The sequence below is a fragment of the Medicago truncatula genome, chromosome 6 (genome assembly GCF_003473485.1).
Source record: "Medicago truncatula cultivar Jemalong A17 chromosome 6, MtrunA17r5.0-ANR, whole genome shotgun sequence".
NCBI classification, from domain to species: Eukaryota; Viridiplantae; Streptophyta; class Magnoliopsida; order Fabales; family Fabaceae; genus Medicago; species Medicago truncatula.
Genome location: NC_053047.1, coordinates 37,103,800 through 37,115,245, shown reverse-complemented (window position 1 = coordinate 37,115,245; position 11,446 = coordinate 37,103,800). Strand labels below are relative to the sequence as shown.

General features: G+C 33.5%; 2 protein-coding genes across 2 annotated transcripts; both read left to right on the top strand.

The window, feature by feature from the left end:
* The first annotated feature begins 409 nt into the window (after positions 1-409).
* On the top strand, positions 410-3,275 carry LOC120575853 (TMV resistance protein N-like). Its single transcript, XM_039826581.1, has 2 exons — positions 410-1,236; positions 2,100-3,275. Exons 1-2 carry the CDS (start codon positions 782-784, stop codon positions 3,262-3,264), a joined length of 1,620 nt encoding a protein of 539 aa, XP_039682515.1. The 5' UTR covers positions 410-781; the 3' UTR covers positions 3,265-3,275.
* A 1,192-nt stretch (positions 3,276-4,467) lies between these two features.
* On the top strand, positions 4,468-10,073 carry LOC11413143 (protein SUPPRESSOR OF npr1-1, CONSTITUTIVE 1). Its single transcript, XM_024785676.2, has 5 exons — positions 4,468-6,051; positions 6,140-6,598; positions 8,395-9,279; positions 9,412-9,502; positions 9,590-10,073. The coding sequence occupies exons 1-3, from the start codon at positions 4,468-4,470 to the stop codon at positions 8,653-8,655; spliced, it is 2,304 nt and encodes a 767-aa protein (XP_024641444.2). The 3' UTR covers positions 8,656-9,279; positions 9,412-9,502; positions 9,590-10,073.
* The last annotated feature ends 1,373 nt before the right edge of the window (positions 10,074-11,446 follow it).

Genomic DNA, 11,446 nt, shown 5'->3' with positions numbered 1-11,446 from the left:
ATTTACAACGAAATTGGCAACCCCAATCCCATGTCTTTTTCCTCTTCCCATAAAATAAAAATATGGACTTGACTAATTTAGTTCCCGTCCAATGTGTTAGGTACATTGTATTATTATAATTTCAGAAAAAATCTAAATACAAACAAACTCAACACAATTTTTTTAATATCTAATGATGTAGTGGATATATTAAACTGTAACCAAAAAAAAAAAAATAATACCAACTTATTATAATATATGTTTGATTTTTTCAATAACGTGTGTAGTAAGAAATCGTTTGGTTTGAAACGGTGTATTATAATTAGTGATAATTTATTTAGCAGCGTCAGTGATGTTACTTGCAAAATAATTTATTGTCATTGTTTCTATATTTTTTTTATCTTGGTTGATTTAGAAACTGATCATGACTTGATAAGATAAAACAGATAGCAAGAGACCGAACAAAACCACAAATTCATGTAATTTTTAGAAACAATAATGATACATTAACATCCACATGACATCTGGTTAATCACGTATAAAAATATGGTTTTTTAGTAGAGTAGATGATTGATTCAATTTCGTGATGTATGAGAAAATAGATATCCTTTCTCAATAAAAAAATGTTTTAACATGTTAAATTCCGCGAAATTGCTCCCTATTGACAAGCGCGTTCCAGCAGTTTCATTTTTTATTTTTTGGATATTAATCACTACTCAAAATCATGTCTATATCTCTCACTTTGTTTTGAATCTGTATACTTTACAATTAACACTCTGCAATTCACATTCGTTCACTCATCATGGCATCCCTCGCAGATCAATTCAAGTACGATGTTTTCCTCAGCTTCAGAGGCGAAGATACTCGCCATGGTTTCACTGGCTATCTCAAGAAAGCTCTTGATGACAAAGGAGTTCGAACTTTCATGGATGATAAGGAGCTACGAAAAGGTGAAGAAATCACACCATCACTTCTTAAAGCAATTGAACAGTCCATGATGGCCATCGTTGTCCTCTCTGAAAATTATGCTTCTTCATCCTTTTGCTTACAAGAACTTTCTAAGATCCTTGATACGATGAAAGATATGGTGGGTCGTTCCGTTTTTCCGGTTTTTTATAAGGTTGATCCTTCTGATGTACGAAAGCTGAAAAGAAGTTTTGGAGAAGGAATGGATAAACATAAGGCCAACTCCAATCTGGATAAATGGAAGGTGTCTCTTCACCAAGTTACTGACTTGTCCGGCTTTCATTACAAAGGGTATATTTCTATATTTCTTTTGTTTCCATTTCATTTGTCCACTGAAATAGTCACTTGAATTGATAACAATAAACTCTCAGATAAGTAATTAGGTTATATTGAAAAAATAGGTGATATTGAAAAAACAAATGGAAAGAGAATAGAGGGACACAATAACTAATATTTTAACCCAACAGACCAAAACTTAATTCTTATTATATTGAGTCATGCTAACTTATGCTCTTAGAACACATGATAAAGTTTCCACAAGTAGTAAGTATTTATTGTAAAAAACTAATTATCAAATGCTTAAGAAATAAATTTGCACAATTTTTCAATTACATATTTTTCATTAGTAGTACCTTAACATGTGCTCTTAAGGCACATGAGCACATGTTAGCATTTCCCTATTATATTTTTTTACCAGTATTTATGTCTTTCTTTACTACGTATTTTTCTTTTGAAGCTTAATTCATATGATATCGTAGTAAAAAGAATAAGAAGCTAAACAATGTGTACTACCAAAAAAAAAAAAGTTAAACAATGTTTTTTTATTAAATAATCTACGTTAATTATATTTCTTAATTCATTTTCCAAAAACCTCAAACGACAAACAAAGCATAGCACAATTTTAGTTATATAAATAGATGTAGGTTTGAGCGATTTGAGCAATTCGCCCCTTATGTTGAATGTTACATCAATAAATGAAGACACATCAGTGTTACTTTTGGGAGGGAGACTACGAAACCATGAGAAAAACATAACGGGGCAAAAGACCTAAAATAATAGGGACTAAAATTGCACAGTTGCGATATATGAAGGATGAAAAACACAATTAAGCATAATATATGCACTTGAATGACCTCTTTTCTCATATTGGACAGGGATACGCCTGAGCATATGTTTATTGGGGACATTGTTGAACAAGTCTTAGGAAATATAGAACCTCTTGCCTTACCGGTTGGTGATTACCTAATTGGACTGGAGCACCAAAAGCAACATCTGACTTCCCTTTTGAATATTGGGTCAGATGATACAGTCCACATGGTAGGGATCCATGGGATGGGTGGAATTGGGAAAACAACTCTTGCTCTATCTGTTTATAATTTGATTGCCCATGAATTTGATGCTTCATGTTTTCTTGAAAATGTTAGGGAAAATCATGAAAAACATGGGTTACCATATCTCCAAAACATCATTCTTTCCAAAGTAGTTGGGGAGAAAAATGCCTTAACCGGTGTTCGACAAGGAATTTCAATATTGGAGCAGAGGCTCCGACAAAAGAAGTTACTTTTGATTCTAGACGATGTTAACGAGCAAGAACAATTAAAAGCTCTGGCCGGAAAACACAAATGGTTTGGTCCCTCAAGTCGAATCATCATCACAACTCGGGATAAAAAGTTGCTAACATGTCATGGGGTTGAACATACATATGAGGTGAGAGGGTTGAATGCCAAAGATGCTTTTGAGTTGGTTAGATGGAAAGCTTTTAAAGATGAATTTAGTCCAAGCGATGAAAATGTTTCATTAGCACAATTGCATGTTATAGAACGTGTCGTAGCATATGCTTCTGGTCATCCACTTGCTTTAGAAGTCATGGGTTCTCACTTTTCTAATAAGACAATAGAACAATGTAAAGATGCACTAGATCGTTATGAAAAAGTTCCTCATAAAAAGATCCAAACAACACTACAAATTAGCTTTGATGCTTTGGAAGACGAAGAGAAGTTTGTTTTTCTTGACATTGCTTGTTGCTTTAAAGGATGCAAATTAACAAGGGTCGATGAAATACTTCATGCCCATCATGGTGAAATCGTGAAAGATCACATTAATGTGTTAGTGGAAAAATCTCTCATAAAAATAAATGAGTTTGGTAATGTGACATTGCATGATTTGGTAGAGGATATGGGTAAAGAAATTGTTAGACAAGAATCGCCTCAAGATCCTGGAAAACGCACTAGATTATGGTTTTCTAATGATATAATGCAAGTTTTAGAAGAAAATACAGTGAGTAATAATGTTATGGATAATTTGGCATTCCACCATTAACTTTGATTACCGTAGCTCATGCTAAGTTACCTTTTGGTTTTTTGCATTATTGATTTGATATAATTCATTTTGACTTTTTAAAAAAATATTAATTTGCATAATATCAATTTTGTTTACTTTTTGTTTGAGTTCAATTTATATGTACCGTGAGTGTAATTTTTTTTAGACATACATTACATATAATTAATGATATATTGTTACATTATTTAATTAATTAACAATACTTAACTTAACATATCATTATCTCATGTGCTAACACATCATAATATGCATGTGTATAATTTTTTGGGTTAATTAAGTAAATGGTCCCTGTAAATATTCGGAATTTTGTTTTTAGTCCCTACAAAATAAAGTCACACTTTTTAGTCCGTATAAAATTTTCCATCAACATTTTTAGTCCCTATAAAATTTTTCCATCAACATTTTTAGTCCCTGTCAAAAATTTCCATCAACATTTTTTGTCGCTAAAATGCTTAGTGAAAATTTCAGAGGGACTAAAAACAAAATTATGAATATTTATTATAAGGACTAAAACCTTAATTAACCCTATTTTTTTTTTAGGGAATTTGCATAACTTTCTCACACTAACAATTTATTTTTGAAGAATCACACTAACAATTTATATAAATTCTTTAGAAAAACAATTTATATAAAACTAAACTCTTAATAATATTTCAAGATCTTTCCTTAAAAAAAATAATAATTCAAGATCTTTAAATATGTGGTATAAAGTTGTAACTTTTTTTTTTTGAAAGAAGGTTTTTTGTTTTGACAAGATAAAGTTCTAACATATACGTGGTATAAAGTTTTAACATATATTCTATTAAAATAAAATATTCGGTTGATTTGAACTTTTTTTTTTCATAGGGAACAAGTCAAATTGAAATCATACGTTTTGATTGTTGGACTACAGTAGCATGGGATGGAGAAGCTTTCAAGAAGATGGAAAATCTCAAAACACTAATTTTTTCTGATTATGTTTTTTTTAAAAAAAGTCCCAAACATCTTCCAAATAGTCTCAGAGTGCTGGAATGTCACAATCCTTCATCAGATTTCCTTGTCGCTCTTTCTTTGTTGAACTTTCCCACAAAGGCAAGTGATCTCTGATCTTATATTAATAACTCAAAACACTAATTATTCATATATTTTTTATTTATTTGCATTTTTTTCTATCTCCATTTTTTTGTGCAGAATTTTCAGAATATGAGAGTTTTGAATCTCGAAGGTGGCAGTGGTTTAGTACAAATACCTAATATATCTGGTCTCTCAAATTTAGAAAAACTTTCAATTAAAAATTGTTGGAAACTAATTGCAATTGATAAATCGGTTGGTTTTCTAGGTAAACTTAAAATCTTGAGACTTATAAATTGCATTGAAATCCAGAGTATTCCACCTCTCATGTTAGCTTCTCTAGTAGAACTCCATCTTTCAGGATGCAATAGCCTTGAGAGTTTTCCACCTGTGTTAGATGGATTTGGTGATAAGCTAAAAACCATGAATGTTATATATTGCAAAATGCTAAGGAGTATTCCACCTCTCAAGTTGAATTCTCTAGAAACACTTGACCTTTCGCAGTGTTATAGTCTTGAGAATTTTCCACTTGTGGTAGATGCGTTTCTTGGAAAACTTAAAACCTTGAATGTTAAAGGTTGCTGCAAACTAACGAGTATTCCACCTCTCAAGTTGAATTCTCTAGAAACACTTGACCTTTCGCAATGTTATAGTCTTGAGAATTTCCCACTTGTGGTGGATGCGTTTCTTGGAAAACTTAAAACCCTGAATGTTGAAAGTTGTCACAATCTCAAGAGTATTCAACCTCTCAAGTTGGATTCGCTAATATATCTTAACCTTTCACATTGTTATAATCTTGAGAATTTTCCATCTGTGGTGGACGAGTTTCTTGGAAAACTTAAGACCTTGTGTTTTGCAAAGTGTCACAATCTCAAGAGTATTCCACCTCTCAAGTTGAATTCACTGGAAACCCTTGACTTTTCATCATGTCATAGGCTCGAGAGCTTTCCACCTGTGGTGGACGGGTTTCTTGGAAAACTTAAAACCCTGCTTGTTAGAAAGTGTTACAATCTCAAGAGTATCCCACCTCTCAAGCTGGATTCTTTAGAGAAACTTGACCTTTCATGTTGCTGTAGTCTTGAGAGTTTTCCATGTGTGGTGGATGGGTTGTTGGATAAACTTAAATTTTTGAATATTGAATGTTGCATCATGCTTAGGAATATCCCACGGCTCAGGTTGACTTCATTGGAATATTTCAATCTTTCATGTTGTTATAGTCTCGAGAGTTTTCCAGAAATATTGGGGGAAATGAGAAATATACCAGGACTCCTTAAGGATGATACTCCCATAAAAGAAATTCCATTTCCCTTTAAAACTCTTACTCAGCCTCAGACATTATGTGACTGTGGATATGTTTACTTACCAAATAGGATGTCAACATTGGCTAAATTTACCATTAGGAATGAAGAAAAAGTGAATGCAATTCAATCTTCACATGTAAAGTATATTTGTGTCAGGCACGTCGGCTATCGTTCAGAGGAATATCTGTCAAAAAGTCTTATGTTGTTTGCTAATGTGAAAGAATTACACTTAACTAGTAATCATTTCACAGTTATTCCTAAATCTATTGAAAATTGTCAATTTTTGTGGAAACTCATCTTGGATGATTGTACGGCACTTAAAGAAATTAAAGGGATTCCTCCATGCTTAAGAATGTTATCTGCACTAAACTGCAAGTCGTTGACTTCGTCGTGCAAGAGCAAATTGCTAAATCAGGTTATGATTTATTTTCTTTTTTATTTGTAATGTATTTTATATTCTTCTTGATATAGTTAAACTTATATTAATTGTTTATGACTAACAGGAATTACATGAGGCTGGAAAAACATGGTTTCGTTTGCCACAAGCAACATTTCCAGAGTGGTTTGATCACCATTGTATGGCAGGAACATATATTTCTTTTTGGTTTCGTAACAAGTTTCCTGTCATAGCTCTCTATGTTCTTTCTCCATTTACATGGGATGGTTCTCCATTAAGAGTGATCATCAACGGAGATACATTTTTTTATACACATGGTTCGAAGATTGGTGCCAAATCACATGCAGATACATATCATTTGCATCTTTTTCATATGCAAATGGAAAACTTCAATGATAATATGGACAAAGCACTTTCAGAAAATAAGTGGAACCATGCGGAGGTTCTCTTTGGATTCAAATTCCTTAAAAGTGGAATCCATGTATTGAAAGAGAAAATTAACTTGAAGGATATTCGATTCACCAATCCAGAGAATGATGCTAACATTGTAATCACTCGGGGTGAAGTAAGTATATCATTCATTTGACCCAAATTGTCATAAACTTTTCTTCCTCTAATATTGATTACTAGAGCTCTTTCAAAAGAGAATGGTGAATGCTTTGCTTACTCTTTTCGGAAAACCAAGCAAAACCATGCTAGTATTTTTTTGAGATTGATATTTCTTAAGAATCCCTTCAATATATATATATATATATATATATATATATTTCGTTAAGAACTCCTGCAAATAGGAAGCTTTTAACAGTTTGTATTTTTTAGATTAATATTTCATGATGCCATTTATTACAATGTACAATGATTCTGTGAGAGTTAACTTAAAATCAGGTTTCTGCACAATCGTGGCACGACGGCTGGGCTTCGCGGCACGATGGAGGTTTTAGTTTTTTGGGCAAGGCACTGGAAAAATCGTGGCACGATGGGGTCGCATCGTGGCACGATGGTGCGCTGGCGGATAAAAATAAAACATATTTTTGGGAGCAGATTTGTTACAGTTTTTGTTACAGATTTGTTACAAATTTAAGGCAGATTTGTTATAGATTTTAAGCAGGACTTTTACTATAAATATAGACCTTGTATCAAAGCAAACTCTGAGAGAGAGAGAGAGAGAGAGAGAGAGAGAGAGAGAGAGAGAGAGAGAGAGAGAGAGAGAGAGAGAGAGAGAGAGAGAGAGTAGAGATTGAGATAGAGAGAAACACTATTAGGATTGGAGTCTCTTGGTTACGGAAAGAGATTGGGACTTTAGGTAGAATTAGGCGGAAGACTTATTCTTGTAACCCATTGATTTCTCTTTGTAACGTTACTCATCAAATAGTGGATCGGAGGGCTGCTCTCTCCCCCAGACTAGGTCAGATTGGACCGAACTGGGTCAACAAATTCCTTTGTGTTCTTCTTCTTCTTTTGTTCTTCTCGCAGTTGTTTTCTACTTTTTGGCTCGTATTTAATTGTTCCATACGCTTTGTTTTGGTTGCTTGATTATCCCTTGCTCCACACATCAAGTTGTTATTGGTGTGATTTTTCATCGAATTCACAACAGATTCATGTTGATTGTATCTTTAAAAAGAGATTTAACCCTTTCTGTTTACGGTAGATTTGAGTTTTGCAGTAAATTTAGAGAGATAGTCTCTTGTCGGGAAATTTAATATTTCTAGGCTCCATTTACTTTTTGAAAACATTTCTGTTTGGTGGTGGCTAATATTAAAGAGTTAGACCTGTTTATTAAATTTAGAATTCTACCAACTGCACACGCATCATAAAAATTATCTTCTCAAGGATACACATCTTTCTGGTAACAGGATATGGGTCTGTTTGGAAAAACCACTTTGTTTCAGGTGATAGCACAAGCGCTTATCATGATAAGCGCTTATGTATTAGCTTGCATAAGCTATTTTAGTAACAAAAGATAAAATAACGTTTCATTTCCTTTTTATAAACTATATTGGAGAACTTATAAAAATAAGTTGAAAACATTCTATGAAAATATGCATAAGCTGTTTTCGTAAGTTCTCCCAAACAGTCTCATAAAACTGATGTGAGTGAAAAAGTTCTACTAAGGTATTCCAAACATGCTATAATGTTTGTCTTGGGTGTCACAAAAATAAAGTGGAAGAAGGTTAAAATTAGAGAAGGGATGGTTATTGAAAAGATCGTTAATGCACAAAATTTTATTGGCTTGCTTACATTAGAGGAAGTATATTTCTTTTTGTTGTTCTTAGTTAAGCAGACAAATTTGAAATACTGACTTGTGCGAAAGAATTGAGTTCATTACTCTAATTTATTTTTTTTCTTTTCATTATTGATAAGGTTACTGATCTTCCACATGCCATGCTACCACCAGAGCCCATTAACTTGTCAACAGAACTTTCATCAACTTCCGATGAAACTGAACCGTTGATGAACAACTTGCATTTGAGTCCATCTTTTAGAAGACACTTTTCTCAGAACAATGCGGCTAACGAGACTGAGCAAATTCAGTGCTTTTCATCATTTAAGTCCATCTTCCTAGACAACCAAGAAAGTGAAGCACAAGGCAGAGAGAGTTCACACCATTGTTTAATTATGTGAGTAATCTTAATGGAGAAAGAGGCAACCGGAAGGAATCATTGTCAATGTCCTTTCAACCTGATGATATTAGTTCGGAAAGCCCTGATTTGAAAATTGTCTCTTGTACTGACAGTTTGTTGACACACGCCTGCACGGTCAGTTGTTGTTCGGTTCTTATGTTAAGCTTCAGAAAATGACTGTGCAAAAATCTTTCTCTTGAACAAGACTTCGCAAAATGTGCAAAAATCTACGCCTGCAAAAAGAGTGCTAGACTTTTCACTCACAGAAGGCAGCGATGATTTGGACAATAGAGCAGACATATATCTAAACCTAGTAGAGGATGCTTTTAGGACACTGTGCAAAATGTGCAAAAATCTACGCCTGCAAAAAGAGTGCTAGACTTTTCACTCACAGAAGGCAGCGGTGATTTGGACAATAGAGCAGACATATATCTAAACCTAGCAGAGGATGCTTTTAGGACACTGTGCAAAATGTGCAAAAATCTACGCCTGCAAAAAGAGTGCTAGACTTTTCACTCACAGAAGGCAGCGATGATTTGGACAATAGAGCAGACATACATCTAAACCTAGCAGAGGATGCTTTTAGGACTGCAAATCTTTTGATTCTTTTTCCTTACCTCAGGAGGTATACCTGCCATCTTTTGATTCTTTTGATTCACTTATTATTTTATTTTGTACCTTTCAAAAGAAATTTTTATTCTAAAAGCAATTTCTTCTCTCATTTAAGTAATTGCTTTCTTGTTGATTGGTTTCTTAGTCATTCCTTTGAGGAAACCAATGTAGATCAAAGTGGTTTGGATGAATCGGATAACAATCTTTCATCATTGGTGTGATTAACTCTAGATTTGGTATGTTCTAATTCTATTTTATTATGATTCTCACTATTTCTTAGTAATAAACAATTTAGCTAACTAATCTTATTCCTCCCAATCTAGCTGTAGAACATGTTGAGATTTTGAAAAAGATTGTGCCAGACTGGCTTAGCAAGAAAATGGTTTCTTGTGGGTCTCTTTGTTTTTATGATTAAACCTTCGCACTTTTAGAGTATCAGTCTCTTTTAGGGATGTGAAAATTTGATTCAGGCTTAACATGAAATTCCAGCCGTAACATTTGCAGCATTAAGAATACGTTGGATTTGGATTCGGTTCGATCAAGGCTGTTCTATAATGTGACCATGACCAAAGGAGATGAGTGAAGGGTTTTTGTTGAATGGGATAATGAATGTTAATTGTGGTATTGCAAATGCTTGTTTTTTGCACTCATTGTTGTGTAAGAAAAGTTGTGCATAGCAAGGGTTGTTTCGTTTTTTGCCCTCATTGTTTTGTGTAAGAAAAGTAATAGAGATTAGAACACCATACACACAGCCAAGTGTGAAAACTTCTTGTCACTCATTATATTATATATGTAGTACAATTTTGAGTAACATCAATTCAGTCTTTATATCATGCTTTAAGTTTTCCTTCTATTATTGGACTGAATTTTACTTACAAGCTTTTAGTTTTACATTTTATATTTTATATAGTAGTACTATGTTTTACGTTTCTTTGGGTTGAGTTATCTTGATTTCCTTTATTATCGTGGAATAGAATTTCTTACAAGGACTTGTTACAATATTTTTTCAACTCTGCTACCAACAAACACCTGCTAAGCATGGGGCTAGTACTCCGCAGGAGCTGCGCGTTGAACTGGAGGTTATGTGTTAAAGAGCATTGCAATCTTATCTGCTTTGAAAACATAAGAAAAAAAAAATTAATGATAGAACTAACGTTAATGATTAAAGGAAAAATTACACTAAACTCCTTTGAAATTTTCTTAAAGCACCTCTCACCTAACCATAAAAAAAAAAAAAAAAAAAAAAGAACCTCCTCTAATTTTCTAAACACACCAATCGACCCATTAGGGTCTAGATCAGTTTCATTTGTCAAAAGAAAAATGGAGAATACAACTTGAGATCAGATAGATACAAATGAGGTATTGTTGGATGCAATGGATTCTAAGGACGAACCAACAATACAAGAAAACAGCTTTTTAGAGTCAGAGTTTAGCTTCGGTGCCCAACACCGACGCTAATAGCGTCGGTTTAGCATCGGCCAGGCCTACTCAGTGTTACATATCTGAATTTTTGTTTTATTAAAAACAATAGCGTCGGTCTAGCCGGCTCTATATTTGCAGTACTTATATTTTATAAATTGTATGTATTTATTGAGCTAGCATGGGTCCATCCGATTCTAAAACTTTTGTAGGCAATTTTTATTTTTTCTGTATTAGGAATATATAGAAATTATAATAATTATAATTATCTTTCACATATTAAAATTTTAAGGCTTAATTGCTATTTTAGTCCCTTAACTAATTATTTGGTATCGGTTTGGTCCCATAACTAAAAAAAAGTCCGTTTTGGTATTTTAACTTTTGTTCCGTTACATGTTTTGGTCCCATCTGTTACTTTTAATTCAATTCCGTCAAGTGTGAGCATAGGTGGCATTTAAGGGCTGACTTGGCAATATATGACTCATCAATATATAAGGTTCTTTTCTTTATTGTTGTTTTCTTTTTCCTTTCTAATTTTTCCCCAAAAATTAGGGTTTGTTCTTCTTCTTTATCAGATTCACATCCTTCTTCATCTTCTCTTCATCTACTCTTCTTCTTCTCTTTTCCGTTTTCGATAACATGTCCAGTGCAGGTTCTCATGTTAACCGCAGAAGCAACAGCAACAACGAAAATGGAAGGGCCATCTCTGGATCTGTAGGTTCTGGGTTTAAGGGACAGATTCGAAAATGTCAATGTGGTGA

Coding starts and splice junctions, on each gene's coding strand:
- LOC120575853 (XM_039826581.1), top strand. CDS start 782: ATGGCATCCCTCGCAGATCAATTCAAGTACGATGTTTTCCTCAGCTTC. Junction 1,237..2,099: donor TCCGGCTTTCATTACAAAGG/GTATATTTCTAT, acceptor CATATTGGACAG/GGATACGCCTGAGCATATGT.
- LOC11413143 (XM_024785676.2), top strand. CDS start 4,468: ATGAGAGTTTTGAATCTCGAAGGTGGCAGTGGTTTAGTACAAATACCT. Junction 6,052..6,139: donor AGAGCAAATTGCTAAATCAG/GTTATGATTTAT, acceptor TATGACTAACAG/GAATTACATGAGGCTGGAAA. Junction 6,599..8,394: donor TTGTAATCACTCGGGGTGAA/GTAAGTATATCA, acceptor ATTATTGATAAG/GTTACTGATCTTCCACATGC.